A 15,637-nucleotide genomic window follows, 5' to 3' on the forward strand; every position below is an offset into this window, starting at 1 on the left:
AAAATTTCAAAATCAATAAAGGTAAACTCATTTTTATAACTTTATTTTGACATTGTTGTGTACTAGTAATGATGACTGTTCTATATTCATGATACTACAATCAGTGGCTTGCAGGAGATTATTGCAGGAGGTTGAAAATTTGGATATTTAGCGTACAAGAAATTCATTATATTCACTTGCTACTTTAGATTCAAGTAAGTTTTCTTTTATACAATGAATATATCTTATTGTGATTTTTTGATTATGAATATGGGGCACCATTTTTGAATCCCGCCTAGGGCACCCAAATACATAGAGCCGGCCCTGCATCGAAAATTAATAGATGTCTGACCATATGTAGCTGTACCTACCAGCTCTACTAGCTTTCAAAACATGACAATCTGAGAAATACCGAGCTTTAAAGACCCTTGCTACCAGAGAGGTCTGGTTGTGGATGAAGTTCCAAGAATACTTCTCAAATGATGTTAGATCAAAATCATGAAATTACGAACACCTATACCTCCATTCTTGACATGCTCATTGTTAACGGTGTAATTCGAGCTGAACCGGCTCGAACTCAACTCCGTAAAATGGGCTCGAGTCGACTTGAAATCATTATCGAGCTCGAGTTTTAACACATTTCTGGGCTCGATAAACTTGAACTCGACCCGACTTGAATTCGAAATCGATTTCTTTTTTCTATTTTTTAAAAATTATATATGTGTTTTCTAGTTTATGTTTCTACTATTAATCCAGTAAAACTAATTTCACAAACTAATTTCTAATTTTTCATATATATCCCAAATATTAATGTTTAAATATTCAACTAATTTCATAAATTATAATAACAAATATTTTTATTAAATATGACTGTTAGACTTATATATATTAAATGTTATTAGCATTATCGAAATGTAATCGATATCTCAATTATAGTTTTGGTAAATCTTTTGACTAATCGATTACCCGGTTCAATTCGGTTGGTGATCATAAAAATAATGTATAAGTAGTAAATATAACCCCCGGTTACAATTACTCACAAATCCTCCGAGTAAATATAATTAATAAAATTACTAATAATTCTTGGTTCATGGTGTTAATTTTAAAAAAAGCAAAAATCTAATTTGTTCAAGAAAACAAATTACAATTTATTATTTTTATTATCATCGTATATTATTTAAGATGTTTAGTTCATAGTAAAAATAAAATGCATCTGTAAATATTTTTTAATTGGTTGAAAAAGTGGAGTACGAAAACATTAAGTGTATTCTAAAATCATTTTAAATGCTATGCTATTTTTAGGGTGAACGTAAAAATAATATAATCAAATAAGTGTTGTGAAATTGAAGTCAAAATTCGAAAACTCGATAATAACCTAATAATCTCGAAAACTTGGGTATATACATGTATAATTGTCTCCCATGTTTTGACGTCTAACCATGCGTGTGATTATATTTAAAAATGATAGTTGATTATTATGCTTACGCGTAATTATAGATTTCGGAGATCTGAATTAATTGGTTAAAATCTCGATTTTCTATTTATCGGGCGATTTATGAAAAATTGGATAACTTATCTGCAATTTACAAATTTGCTCAAATATTTTTGATCGAACTATCAGCGATTTATCGATCATTTTTGAAAATTCGACCGATTTTGCAAATTATTAATTTAAAAATTTTAAAAACTGAAATATAAATTATATAGTATATGTTTTATTAATTTGGTCAATTAGATAATATTTACATAATTCTAAAAGAAAATTTAGTTAGTTAAATCATAGAAAAATAATTTAAAACAAGATAGACCAACCGTTCAATCTCCATCACATATTTGAGTTGTTAACATGCTTACACCTCTCCACCTCTAACTAGGTTGATAATGCAGCTATATACATACTACATTATAATTTATACATATCCATAGACGATATTCATATAGATATAAAACTACAATTTTTTTTTTTGCTATTGTAAATAACTCATGTTTTAGAACCCAGAAATTATGTTGTCAGCTCATGCATTTCTTCAATATTCTCCATTTTTATCAACTACAACACTTCTTGAACCAAAAACTAAAAAAAATTTATCATATAAATTCAAACCCGCCAGGTTTACAATCTGTAGTAGTAGTGTTCAAGGCCAGAAACAAGATATTGTCATAGTTGGCGCTGGAATTGCAGGCCTTGCTACTGCTGTCTCACTACACAGGTTAATTTTCCGATATTTTGTACCCTGTTAAGTTACCGGTTCTCGTAAAACCTCCTTGATCATATTATATCATTTACAGTTCGGGCGAATTTAGGCTGAAGTACAAGCAATAGATTTTTTTTACAAATCTCGATTTTTAGTTAAACATCGGTGGAAATTTTTTAGGGATTTTTGCATAAATACCTAAGTTGCAGAAAATATTTGCAAAAATACGGATCAACCTCGCATGGAACTGTTTCAACCTCATATGCAAACTCATATGCAAGGTATTTTTGCTAATATTTTCATAAAAAGTGGTATTTTTAGATAATTCCCAATTTTTTATTAAGACATGGCACTTCATTTATTCCCTGACTGTTTTGAAATTCTGGTTCCATCGCTGATTTATGCACAGAAAAGCTTATTTTAGGGTCAAGAGCGGATCAGTTGGTGATCAGTATGTTTTTGGCAAGATTTGCCTTAATGTCCAGATTTAATGTAATGAAATTTAACAACTTCATTTTTGTTTTGATGTTAAGGTTAGGAGTGGAGGCTGTGGTTCTTGAACAAGCAGAGTCATTGAGAACAGGTGGAACATCTCTCACATTGTTTAAGAATGGATGGAGGGTGTTGGATGCTTTGGGGGTTGGGGATTATCTCCGCACACAGTTTCTTGAAATTCAAGGGTTTGTTTTATTTTCCGAAAAATATTAGCCACTCATTAGTGAACCTGATTATCCATACTTTGTTTATACATGTCATCTGCAGACTGCAGTTATGCTTATAGAGTGGTATGTGTAGATCAGTAGATTTATGTAGGGATAGAGAGGCCTTTTGGATAAGTTGTTTTTTTACAAGTCAAGATTTGTTGTCACCGAATACTTTTTAGCTACTAATTCCAAGTTATAAGTAGATATTTGTTACCCGAAGTACTTAGAGCATCTCTAACAGACTCTTTAAAATGCTCTTAAGTCTCAAAATAATGAGTATTGCTTAAAATGAAGCTCACTAGTAGCTCTTAATTTATATTTATCAATAAAATCTGAATGTCTACTAATTATTACACAATCTTTGGTCATAGTGGAATTGATTTATTAATAAACTAAAAATAGAGAGCTAATATAAAGAGTATTGTTAGAGTTTGACACATTGACCTATGTAATAACTTGTTAAGAGTCACTTTTTAATATTATTTTGAAGAATGTGTTAGGACACTGTTGAAGACGCTCTTATTAGCTAATTTTGGGACTTGTACTTACTTTTCAGTTTTCACCATTTGAATTGAATGTTAAAAGTCCCTGTGTCTAAAAAGTATTGTTGTCACCTAGGATATACTTGAATGAATGATTGAGCAAGCTTTCTATGTAACTTACATACAGGCCAAATATGATAGTAACATCATTCAGGTGACACCAAAGTTTCAGTTTGCACTTCAACCTAATTCGAGATTAGGATTGATGTTGCTATTGTAGCCACATTAGTGTTGTTCCTATGATTATCAGTAGAAGCATACTGTTTTACATTCTGATCATCTAGAAGAATGTTTCAGTTGATTGCTGGCTTCTGCAGATAACAGCGTGTAGTTCATGCAGTCCTATAGCATTCATATTTTTCGTGTAGTTCATGGAGTTCTATATGCTTTGTCATTGGTTTTTTGAAGTGGTTCTGAATTGAGGATGAAATTCTTAGTTGTTACACATATTGCATAAGGCATAATCGAAATCATACCTTGACAGATATTCTATTATCCGAATGCTCCTTTACGAGAGTTCACTGACTTCTTGTGTCAAACTTTTCTGCACTAAAAGAGCGTATACATGTCTGCAACACTCCTTCCCCTTTCATTTTCTGCCTCCTAACTTTTTCATGTATTCAGCTGTACAGGATGGCAATAAAAACAGAGGATGGAAGGGAGTTGCGCTCATTCAAGTTCAAAGAGGAAGACGAAAGGTAATATTAGTTTGTCGTAATCAACCTCTAAAGTAGAGTTCTTTTGTCCATAAATGGTCTTGTATGACTATCAATCGACAGCCAAGAGGTTCGTGCTGTGGAGAGGGGGATACTTCTTGAGACTCTTGCAAGTCAGCTTCCACCAGACGCAATTCGTTTCTCTTCAAAGCTTGCTAAGATTGACAAAAGCGAAAGTGGTGAAACGTTACTAGAACTCACAGATGGAACTCAATTGTATGCTAAGGTACCTAATATAAGCTTCACTTGTCATCTGACAATATATATGATGCCTTGTTTGGAAACGAGCATTTCATTTGAAATGATGGATTTCAAATGACATGATTTGAGTTGTGATTTCAAATCCAAATTCTTTTACTTATCCAAACATGTTATTTGATCAAATCTAGAATTTCAAATGAAATCCAAGTTACCAAACGGGCACTGATGGCATTCTTTACATTCATATATTTTCGACATGACCAGAAAAGGATTCCAAACACTTGAGCGGTATTCTCACTTGTTTGCTGATACAATGTAATTTTATACAGATTGTTATTGGCTGTGACGGGATCCGTTCCCCAATAGCTACATGGATGGGGTTTTCAGAGCCTAGATATGTAGGACATTGTGCTTTTCGCGGCCTTGCATTTTACCCAGACGGACAGCCATTTGAGCCAAAGGTGAACTACATCTATGGAAGAGGGGTACGAGCCGGGTATGTGCCAGTTTCCGCAACAAAAGTGTATTGGTTCGTTTGCTTCAACAGCTCAACTCCAGGTAAACAACTCAACTCCAGGTAAGGAAAAAACCGTTGTTTATGCATTGTTCTAAAATCTATTTAATCCCATGGCAGGTCCAAAGATTACTGATCCATCAGTGTTGAAGAAGCAAACTGGTGAACTAGTTAAAAACTGGCCACAGGAGTTACTTAACATCATAGATGTGACACCTGATGATACAATCATTAGAACACCACTGGTAGACCGTTGGTTATGGCCAACCATAAGTCCTTCCGCGTCAACAGGCAGAGTTGTGCTGGTTGGGGATGCATGGCACCCGATGACTCCGAATCTTGGTCAGGGTGCTTGTTGTGCCCTGGAGGATGCTGTTGTTTTGGCAAGGAAGCTTGCATCAGCAATCAAGTCTGAACCAACATCCGTGGAAGATGCACTTAAGTCGTATGAAACTGAAAGATGGCCACGGATTTTTCCATTAACCATACGTGCAAATCTAGTCGGGAGTCTTCTGCAGTTGGATAATCCGTTGGTCTGCTCTGTTCGGAACAATGTTGTTATTCCGAAGGTAGTTAGGCTTGGGCCAATATTGGAACACACAAACTTTGAGTGTGAGCCACTATCATGAGTTTATAACAACAAAACACAAAAACTGAGAGACTGGAAATTTGATATTAATTGACTTTGTAGACTGATTTCAGTTCTTGAAGTTTAGAGAATTCAAAGTCCAATGTGAAGAGATGTTTGTAACTTTAATAAATGGTTATAGATACATTTATACTTTTTCTGAAAGTTGTTTTTGTTGGTTATGATCATCTCTCCCAGTTGTTCTACACTACACTTCTGCAGAAAGTTCATACATTAATCCTTGTCTAACATGCAAATATCAAACCAACAGATACCGAATTCAGTGAACATAACACAATGTAGAGCGTAATGTGTAATGCAAGAGCATTTGCAGCAGCAAAAAATAAACTCAGTAAGTCTATTTATTAAGAATTAGTATCTGTGCAATATTATATACAAAAGATGTATTTTTTTTTTAAATGTAACTATTAAGATATTGAAAATTTTTGAGTCAACTACTAGTTCCTTGCAAAAAGATAAAAAAGAAAATATATAAAATCCTAGGGATTCTTGCTACCTCAAAACTTATTATTGAGAGGTACCTATATCTATCCACAGATGAGCTGGATCAAAATCCTCTCAAGGTTAAAGATGCTGCACCTTGAACTGATCCTTTGTTCAGTGCTAAATTCCGTATATGAATCTCGGCTCTGGCAATAAATATAGCATCTTTATTCATCAAGCGACTGCTGTAAAAGTAATAGCATCGGATTTAATATGCTATGAACCATAAAGATATTATATGCATAGCGAGTAAGATTCAAAACAACTACTTTGTAAACTCCGAGATTATGACGATGCTTAATAAGTAATATCACCATGGGGTATTACATCAGGAAAAAGAAGGTAGGATCACGATTTCAATGACAAACTAATATATATGTTTATGTTCCCCATTTCCCCTTGTACTATGCTTTGTCTACACAGTAATTTTCCATATCGGCAACATATAACTAATCCAATCTCGACATATTAAGAATTCCTTGCTGTACATGCACTCTTTATTTAGTCTATGTTAACTTATACATACAATCTGGATCAGAAATATGCGCACTTTACATTAATCATCTACCTTACCGACAAGAGATTGTTCACAAGTTTTTCAGCATGGACAAGTAGAATACACACTCAAGCAATATATATCAAAAAGATACAAACCTCATTAAAATCATCTACCCTACTAAAGGATATTGTTCATATCCATCTCAAATATTTTAAGTTCTGTGTCTTTGTATACATACCTAAATCAAAAAACATAGGACTTTTGAGCCACGTAAATCTTGTAAAATTATAAAACTAATATACTTATAACAAAAATTGCAGTTCAACTCTTACTTTTTCATGTCGTAGTGCCAACTTACATCCATAATAGTATTATTTTAAAAAGGTACAACAATCAAGCAGGCTAATAATTATTCAGACTCAAAGATCTATAATTTCTCCATTTTTAAACCAATTGTTGAATCCCCGTACTATTCAATACAAATTAAGCTATGAAGAAGTTAATAAAGAATTATTGATATGCCCATTAAACGATTTAAGTATGTTAAATGGAAGAAAAATACCTGGTTTTGAGAATAACCAGAGAACAAGGACACAGAAAATCAATATAAAGGGGATGATATGGATAGCTGAATCAGCAACTTGGAGACGAGTCTTGTTTCTCATAGCTAAGAATGATTTGGGATGTAAAGTAGGCAGTTCATCCAAAAATAATTCTGATGATGATTCTCTCAAAGTCAAAGATGGTGAAGATGCTGATGTTGATAACTGAGAATACAGATTTTCAGAGACTCTACTAGAGCTGGAAGATCTGTGCATCTTCCCTTTTCTTCTTCCAGATGAATTCCAATTAAACAAACGATTTTTAGAAAGAGAAAGCTAGAGAGAGAAAGTCAACCATGTATATTTGGTGGGCTGTCTGTGTGGTTCTAATATTTGGTCTCTTTATATATGACAAGTTAAGAAAAAAAATTATACTTTTTCTTTGGCTCACTTCTTTACCTCTCCATATTCCTCTTGGCTCGCGCTATCGTACTGTAATAATACTGTCGTTTGATCTCAGAATTGGCGGTGCATTTGAATTCTACTAGCATCTTCATCTGTGTCCCTTTTATTAAGGGGAACTTGACTAGCACACCATTCACCAATAATCACCACAAGAGCATATACCATTCGTGAAATGATGAAATCTTGTTGTATCTCTCACAATAATTTCTCTTCCTTCTATTCTTGATATATATTTAGTAGCATGATGGCAGTCCCCACAAACCCTCAAGTTCTTAAACAACCGGATTGGAATCCCTACTGGCAATTTTATCAATCCATACGCAATAGCAAGTTTCTCACTATGCCATAACAACAGTTGCCTTTTCTGCTCCTCATCTACATCATGCAACGCGAATTCAAACTTTGGCACGTACCCAGCCAACTTCAAATTCTTTTCCAATTCATTTAGTTTTTTGCGTATTTCTGCCAGTTCTGGGTGCAGCCTGTCTCCAGATCTGAATTCATGAACCGCATTATTTACTTCAATCCAGCTATAACCGGGAACTTTAATAACATTATTTCCCTTCATTGATTTTCGAATCATAGAAACACGGTCCCACTTGTTCATTGCTGCATAAACATTAGCTAACTGAACGTAACCAGTTGCACTGGTGGGATCACAATCAAGCAAGTTCCTGGCGGCAAACTCAGCTACTTCCAAGTTTTTATGGATTCTACAAGCCCCCAAAAGAATTCCAAATATAGCAGGTTGAGGTTTGTAAGGCATCCTTTTGACTAGGTCCACAGCTTCAACAAGTCTTCCAGCTCGACCAAGAAGATCAACTACACATGTATAGTGATCTTCTTTAGCTGTAACCCCGTAATCCTTTTGCATTGTATAAAAATACTGAACCCCTACATCGACCAATCCTGCATGGTTACAAGCTGATAACACAGCAACAAAAGTAATTCGATCTGGTTTCATCCCGCAATCCATCATCTTATCAAACAAATTAAGAGCTTTCTCGCCTTCTCCATATTGAGCATACCCTGAAATCATGGCATTCCAGGCGACAACATCTTTCTGCAACATCTCATGGAACAATTTCCGTGCATCCTCCAATTCTCCACATTTGCAATACATGCTAATTAACGAAGTCCCTACTTTCACGTCTGAGTGCAGTGGGTGCTTACATATATAAACATGAACTTGCTTACCCAACTTTAAGGCTGATAAGTCACTACAACCCAATAAAACACTACTCATGCTCGATGGATTCGGCCTAACCCCTGATTCCACCATTCTCCTAAAAAGCTTTACACCATCCTCAGCTCGACCATTTTCAACATAACCCGCAATCATCGAATTCCACGTAATCACATTCTTCACAGACATCTCACTAAACACCTTTTTGGCCAACTCAACTCTCCCGACCTTCATATACCCACTCACCATCGCTGTCCACGCAACCACACTCTTCACCGGAGCATCCCCAAACAACTTCACCGCAGCATCCAAATCCCCCAACTCAAAATACCCCGATATCATTGCATTCCATGTAACATCATTCCTCTCCGGTATCACATCAAAAAACTTCCGCGCTTCACTCATCATCCCATTCCTCAAAAAACCCGAGATCATAGTATTCCACGACGCAATATCCCTAAACCCCATCTCCCCGAAAAACATCCAAGCTGCATTCATATCAGCATTGTTCACATAACACGATAACATCGTATTACACGATATAACATCTGGCTCAGGAATTTCATCAAACACCTTGCGGGCCTCGACAACTTTCCCGGGCTTTCTAGCAAACCCTGACAAGATTGAGTTCCAAGTAACAGTAGTCTTATGTGGCATTGATTCAAACACTTTAAGTGCAGAACTCAAATCACCTGATCGAATGTAATTAGTTATCAACTTGTTTGTTTCTTTTATTACATTGTCATTATACTTATATTTATGTTGATAAGGTGATGTGTGATAATTTATTACATGGGTTTTGTAATGTGGGAGAAATGAGTGTGTTTGGTTTTGTAATAATGTGAATGTTTTGAGGAAAGATGTAAGAATTGAGGTTGTTGTGTTTCTGAGAATATGATGTTTCAAACACATTGCTGGAACAGTAAAATTCATACGCGGGTATTGGCGGTTTAAATCGAAAGTGTCCGTTTAGTTTATATTTGACTCGAAAATACGAAAATATGAATATATATATTAGATTGTGAATTATATTTAGTTTGTTAATTGTACAAAATGGTGTTAAATCTTATTAATATATTTATTGCATAAAATACATATTGTATTTTTTACTAACAAAATACATTTTCTTGATCCCGACAAAAGATGTCTTTAATCATATGTCCATGACAAATTTACGCAATAAATTTAACAAATTTACGTAATAAATTTAACACGACGAAAAATTAATGTGAATGCAGGGAGTTACGCTCTTTCCACACTTTGACTTTAGTTTTAAAATTCTTTTAATGTGCGAAATTTTTCGCAAACTGGTTTGCTATCATTTTAAAAATTGATACTTCACAAATATTTCATCAAATAAAATTTTTAATTTCATACATATTCGACAATGACTGAAGGCAGGCTTCGCAACAAGACTCCATGCCAGTTTCATATTGTACCTAAAAATGCAAGGTACAACTACAGTGATATCTGAAGGACCGCCATTTCCATTGCGCAAAAAGACCTTCAACCACCACACCATTCATACAATGGCGGCGGCGTAGAACCAAGAAGATCCAAAACGGAAAAGGCAGGAACAGGAATGGAAAACAATTTGAGTAAAGATAATCTAAATCATTCAAAATCCAAATCAAAAATTGGTGCCATAGTTTAGAATCCAAAATATAGATAAAGCCTAACATCCTAGATATAACAGTTTACCATAACAAGTCCAAAAACCAAGGGTCTGAAACCCCAGCAAGGCATCTAAATTTTACACTCTTAAAAAGACCATAAACCTTTCAGAAAATTTTAGAACCCTGCTGATATTTCTACTGCCACTAAGAACCATGAAGACATCAGTGGCAGGGAGGAAACCTCTCACTCAGTCACTTTGCCCCCAAGGTGGGGAATTGGCGTTGATCTTCAATAATCGGGGCAGGTACATTGTTTCCGGTGTATCCTCCTCTTGGACCACCACGGCCACGTCCACGCCCACGACCAGGGCCATAGTATTTTTCTCCATCAGCAGGCTTTAGAAACTCATTTATGCTGAGAGCCTATATAGTCAACAAGGCATAAACTCATTAGAAACTAGTTTAGGCTATGAGACTAAACAATTAAAAATAATCATAAACTAGTGCTCTGTACTAAACAAGACATGTCCAATTGAAAAGGTACCGAATATACAAAGTTTGGTATAACAATACCAATCTTCTAAGTATGATTTCAACTTAGACCATCATCAACTAGTACACAAAATACCATAACTATACAGGAAAAAAGTGACTACCTTTTTGGCCTTCTCTTCCTTTTCAGCCTCCTTACGCTTGTCCTTATCAGAACCCTGATACAAACACAGAGGTAGTGTAAGCAAATATTGTAGGGGGGAGTTGCTGCTTGGAGAAACATTATGCAATGCTGCAAGGTTTTACCAATTTAACAAAGAACTCCTCTTCATTTTTCTTGCTTGAAAGAAGCTGCATTGATTCAAAATCTTTGTCCAAGGTAACCTTTCTCTCTTCAGATTTAAGTGCCAGCAATGCCTTCCTCTTCTCCTCGAGCACTTTCTCGTACTCCTCCAGAGTCATTTCCTATTAAAGTACCAACAAATCACAAATTGCAAGTCACACAAATTGCCAACATCCCAAAAAAGATGGAATGAATCATATTACACAAGCATAGGCATATGTATATCATATATTTTCCAAAGAGATATAGCACATTAAACCTTGTTACAGGGTAGCACGTACAGTCTGTATAAATTTCGAACCATAATAATACTGCAACAAAGGCAAATTTGGTATGCTGGGTTCATGGAGCCAAATATCGTACATGAACTTTAGTATTATTTACTAGCATATGCAATTATATTCCCCTTTTTTCCAGTAAGGTATTTGCTTAGCATAAATTTTCACTCCGCTTCTTTAATTATTTCTTCAACAAGACAATAGCTAGATGATGTGTGATTGTTCAAGGGAACAGAATTTGAAAAAAACATTAGAGAATTAGTCACCTTAGGCTCAGGCTCCTTCTCTTCAGGCTCAGCTACAGGATTCTCCTTGCTGACCTCACCAGCATCTTCCTGTTTTGTCTGTTTTTCGACATCAACGTTCTTCTCACCTTCAACAACAGGCTCTTCATTTACCCTGAATATATAATTGGAATTAGATATTTAAATAACATTATAATTCTGTAAGATAAAATACTAATTCAAATTTCGGAGTACAGAATAAAGTCCTCACGGAGCAATGTCATCAGTAGCAGTTCCCCAGTTACCCCTGCCAGCACCATCACGCTTACTGAACTCATTTCTACAAAACAACATATAAAATGAAATCAATACAAAAGCAGCAATATAAGAGACAAGCCAAATACACAATCATATATATACACACACACAGAGCAACAAAAGAAATTAAAGACTAACCCACGGCCAGTCCCACTATGGCGTTCATAAACCCTTCGAGGGCGTTCACCGTCTGCAGCATCTCCATTGCTGAAACCACCACGGCGACCGCCACGAGGAGCCCCACCACGAAAACCACCATATCCTCCTCGCCTCTCAGAAGACTTGTCTAAGTCACCTTCTTCAGGTTGTCTGTATCCTCCAGAAAACCCATTGTTGTTACTGTAAGAGTTTCCATTGTCTGCTGAATCCCGGCCAAACCTTCCACCGCGGCCTCGACCAGTCCCACGCGCACCACCACGTCCTCCTCGCTGACCTTCACTCCTGGACTCCCTCACTTGACAAATTTCAAAAAATAAGTTATTATCGGAACATCTATATCACTAATAGTAAATGCATATAAAATCAGAAAAGCAATATCAGAAAGAAATAAAGAAAGAAAGAAAGACAAGTACACACACACAAATAACCAGAGACAGAAATGTTGCACTTGCACTACCATGTTAAAATGACAATTAGCAAGTGCAATACTACATAAATATGGAAACAGATATCAAGTTTTACGACCTCAGAGCAACACTTTGTTATATATAGTAGTGTAAACCACCTTCGGACAAACATATATTGATGACAGATATTTTTCCATATTGTCCTCAAGTCTCAGCCTATGTTATTATAATATTTGAAAGCTTATTCCTTTTTTCGTAAAATGTAAATGGTCTATCATTACATCTTCACAAACTTTTAAACCAATCCTCAATCTTTTCACTTTCCATACAGTCAACATCACTCACCCATGTACAACTACATAGCACACAGAATACTCCAGCCGAACTAACATCATACAAACACAAATACACAATCAGCAACAAAGATTCGAAAACATCACATAACCAACATCATACAAACACAATCACCAACAAAGATTCAGACAACATAACAATCCACACAACCAATCAATCTAATTTATATCATACACACACAACACCTCTATTATCTCCGTACAAATTCAAACAACTTTGATGGTCTGGAATTAATTAACATTTCACAAAGTATTAACACAACAGAACTACACCAAAACATACACAACCAGCTTCATCCACATAGACATGATCTTTATTAGCATAAATATATGAGCTTTAATAGTAAAAAAAGATGAGATTTTTAAACATTATGCAATTAAAAAACATATATACACATCTTTATTAACATAAAGATATGATTTTTACCCATCAGTACAGTACAAAAAAGGCTTCAACAGTAACAAGATGAGATTTTTACCCATCTGTGCAGTTAAAAAAGCTATAAAAGTAAAAAAAGATGAGACTTTTACACAATATATAGATAAAATACATACATAAACAGCTTAATTTGCATAAAGATACAATTGTTACCCATCTATGCAGTAAAAAAAAACTTGAACAGTAAAAAGACATGATTTTTAACCCATTTACGCAGTTAAAAAATAGCTTTAACAGTAAAAAGATGAGATTTTTACCAGCCTGAGCAGGGGGGAGAGGCTTGGACGGCATCTTACCGGCCTTTGCCGGAGCGTCGGCGACCGGAGCTTTCTTCACCGGCGGCGGAAGCTTCTGGATGAGCTGCGAAACGTCGTCGTTATCGTCATCGACGAGGAGATCGAATGGATTCGCAGAGGCCATTTTAGCACAATTGAAGTGAAAAAAGATGAGATTATATCAATTGGAGAGATGTGTAAGGCTTAATTGAATATATTCATTAGTTTAAGTATTGATCGAGCGAGAGAGAGAGAGAGAGAGAGAGAGAGAGAGAGAGAGAGAGAGAGAGAGAAAATGAGAGAGACGGCGGCGAGTAGAGAGTGGGAGAGTGACAGAGAGGTGATAAGCTTAAAAACCCTACTGTTTGGGCTGGGCCTTTTTAATATTATTTGTATATCGGTTTGTCACTTCAGCCCAAGTATCTGTAAATTGAAAGTTCTAGTCCAGTAAAGTGAACTGGGACCTTTTTAGGTCCGACACTTTTTGCGCTCTCTCAAAATCTATAAAACTTTTCAAAATCTATAAGGGGTCCTTGGTTCGCCAAATTCTGGAATCAGATATGGATTTGAGTCATTTCAACCTCTTACATCATGTTTGGTTCAAAAAAATAAATTTTTATATTCATTCCTCAAACTCCTAAAGTATGGATTTTCATACCCAAGTAGGGAGGTGGGTATGAGGGAGGGTATCAACTTTAATTTTATTATTTTAATTTCTATTTAAGCAATTAAATAGATATGTTTAATACTAAAAAATCTATGAACCTAAAATATATTAAAATAATAATAAAATTAAAAAATTAATTAAAATAATATTATTGACTTAATATATTTTAAATTGAAAATATTCATTGCAGTACTCAACCAAACACATGATATCATATATGATACGTGATACGCATACCACTCTAACCCGATTACTGATTCTAACCCGATACCATATATTCAACTAAACAACCCCTAAAACTTCTCTTTTGGAGAACTATTACTGTTGTTCTCTGTAATGCAATGATGTTTAAGAATAGTCATTAAAAACGAAGTTGATTTGTGATTGATAATACACTATTTTAAATGTTTGACCGTGGAGATTTATTTATTTGACAAGATAATTCGTTTATCATATTTAACAATGGGTAGTGATAAAGTTATCAAATTGGATATCAAAATTTTGGCACCAAAATTTGGTCACAATTGATGTGGTATCCAAAATTTGGTCACAATTGATGTGGTATTGATGAATGAGCTTTTTGCACTTCGCGCCCCTTGCGTTTGGGTGCTTTTTCGATTTGGTCTCATACTATAATTGTGCACACTTTGCGTCTAATATTTTAAATAGTATTACAGTTTGTATCATTCCGTCAACTAGGACCGTTAACATTAAAATATGAAGGGTAAATTAGTCTTTTTAATTAAAATGCAAGTACAGTCTAACACGTGTACTTGTAGAAAATTAGGAAACTGGTCATTCTCCCACGCATCTCAATTTAGTATTCCCCCCCCCCAATCCCAAAAAAACATAAAACCCTAACCCCTTTCATGACTGATTAATTCAGGTAGTAATATTAGAAAGAATGTGATGAGAGATCGTTTTAAGAATTGTTGATGGTGATAGTGTATTGTGGATGGTAGTTCCGATAGAATATTGGCACGAAATAATCGAGGATGGAAAGGATTTGCCGACAATTGAAGCTCATGTACTGGCTCTTAGGGCAGAAATTCCATTTTATATAGGTAAATATATCTACTTTACTTGACCATTTGCTTTGGGTTTTTTGATATTGATTGCATGCATGAGCTTGGTACTATTATATGCACATGAGTAGTTTTATAGTATGGTACATGTGTTTATGAGTTGTTTTATAGCTTTGTTAGTTTACATATTTATATTTGTTATACATATGGCAGTATTTTGTTTTCACTCAAAGTTTATCATGATGGGAATTTCAGTGCAATACTTGAGAAATATGATGGTGGCCTAATCTCATATTTTGATAATTATTATCTTAAGAATCTAAGTCTAGTAGATGTTGAGTCAATACTTAGTGAATTAAGACTATT

At 35.0% G+C, this 15,637-nt stretch overlaps 3 protein-coding genes across 6 annotated transcripts; 1 reads left to right on the forward strand and 2 right to left on the reverse strand.

Moving 5' to 3' along the window:
- The first annotated feature begins 1,873 nt into the window (after positions 1–1,873).
- Positions 1,874–5,644, forward strand: LOC141684139 (monooxygenase 2-like). Of its 2 annotated transcripts, XM_074488980.1 has the most exons (6): positions 1,874–2,189; positions 2,708–2,854; positions 4,053–4,118; positions 4,200–4,362; positions 4,667–4,895; positions 4,972–5,644. In XM_074488980.1, the coding sequence occupies exons 1-6, from the start codon at positions 1,984–1,986 to the stop codon at positions 5,478–5,480; spliced, it is 1,320 nt and encodes a 439-aa protein (XP_074345081.1). In that variant the 5' UTR covers positions 1,874–1,983; the 3' UTR covers positions 5,481–5,644. The 2 variants fall into 2 exon arrangements, with proteins under 2 accessions (XP_074345081.1, XP_074345082.1); XM_074488981.1 differs by lacking the exon at positions 1,874–2,189 and having other exon boundaries at positions 2,715–2,854; positions 4,045–4,118.
- A 170-nt stretch (positions 5,645–5,814) lies between these two features.
- LOC141682626 (pentatricopeptide repeat-containing protein At4g16835, mitochondrial) lies at positions 5,815–9,602 on the reverse strand. 3 transcript variants are annotated; one of them, XM_074487332.1, is made up of 2 exons: positions 7,045–9,602; positions 5,815–6,129 (listed from the first exon to the last, which is right to left on the reverse strand). In XM_074487332.1, exon 1 carries the CDS (start codon positions 9,585–9,587, stop codon positions 7,623–7,625), a length of 1,965 nt encoding a protein of 654 aa, XP_074343433.1. In that variant the 5' UTR covers positions 9,588–9,602; the 3' UTR covers positions 5,815–6,129; positions 7,045–7,622. The 3 variants fall into 3 exon arrangements, with proteins under 3 accessions (XP_074343433.1, XP_074343431.1, XP_074343430.1); XM_074487330.1 differs by having other exon boundaries at positions 5,815–6,165; XM_074487329.1 differs by having other exon boundaries at positions 5,815–6,168.
- Positions 9,603–10,268: 666 nt separating this feature from the next.
- On the reverse strand, positions 10,269–13,887 carry LOC141683727 (RGG repeats nuclear RNA binding protein A-like). Its single transcript, XM_074488481.1, has 7 exons — positions 13,562–13,887; positions 12,085–12,400; positions 11,900–11,968; positions 11,671–11,803; positions 11,090–11,248; positions 10,948–11,001; positions 10,269–10,714 (listed from the first exon to the last, which is right to left on the reverse strand). Exons 1-7 carry the CDS (start codon positions 13,722–13,724, stop codon positions 10,544–10,546), a joined length of 1,065 nt encoding a protein of 354 aa, XP_074344582.1. The 5' UTR covers positions 13,725–13,887; the 3' UTR covers positions 10,269–10,543.
- Between the last annotated feature and the right edge of the window lie 1,750 nt (positions 13,888–15,637).

This window comes from Apium graveolens, chromosome 9 (assembly GCF_009905375.1).
Source record: "Apium graveolens cultivar Ventura chromosome 9, ASM990537v1, whole genome shotgun sequence".
NCBI lineage: Eukaryota > Viridiplantae > Streptophyta > Magnoliopsida > Apiales > Apiaceae > Apium > Apium graveolens.

Excerpts from the sequence above, each read along its gene's own strand:
- LOC141682626 (XM_074487332.1), bottom strand. The coding sequence starts at position 9,587 with ATGTGTTTGAAACATCATATTCTCAGAAACACAACAACCTCAATTCTT.
- LOC141683727 (XM_074488481.1), bottom strand. The coding sequence starts at position 13,724 with ATGGCCTCTGCGAATCCATTCGATCTCCTCGTCGATGACGATAACGAC. Across the intron at positions 12,401-13,561 it reads TCTCCCCCCTGCTCAGGCTG|TGAGGGAGTCCAGGAGTGAA; the intron begins GTAAAAATCTCA and ends AAATTTGTCAAG. Across the intron at positions 11,969-12,084 it reads CATAGTGGGACTGGCCGTGG|AAATGAGTTCAGTAAGCGTG; the intron begins GTTAGTCTTTAA and ends GTTGTTTTGTAG.
- LOC141684139 (XM_074488980.1), top strand. The coding sequence starts at position 1,984 with ATGTTGTCAGCTCATGCATTTCTTCAATATTCTCCATTTTTATCAACT. Across the intron at positions 4,363-4,666 it reads GAACTCAATTGTATGCTAAG|ATTGTTATTGGCTGTGACGG; the intron begins GTACCTAATATA and ends AATTTTATACAG. Across the intron at positions 4,896-4,971 it reads CTTCAACAGCTCAACTCCAG|GTCCAAAGATTACTGATCCA; the intron begins GTAAACAACTCA and ends ATCCCATGGCAG.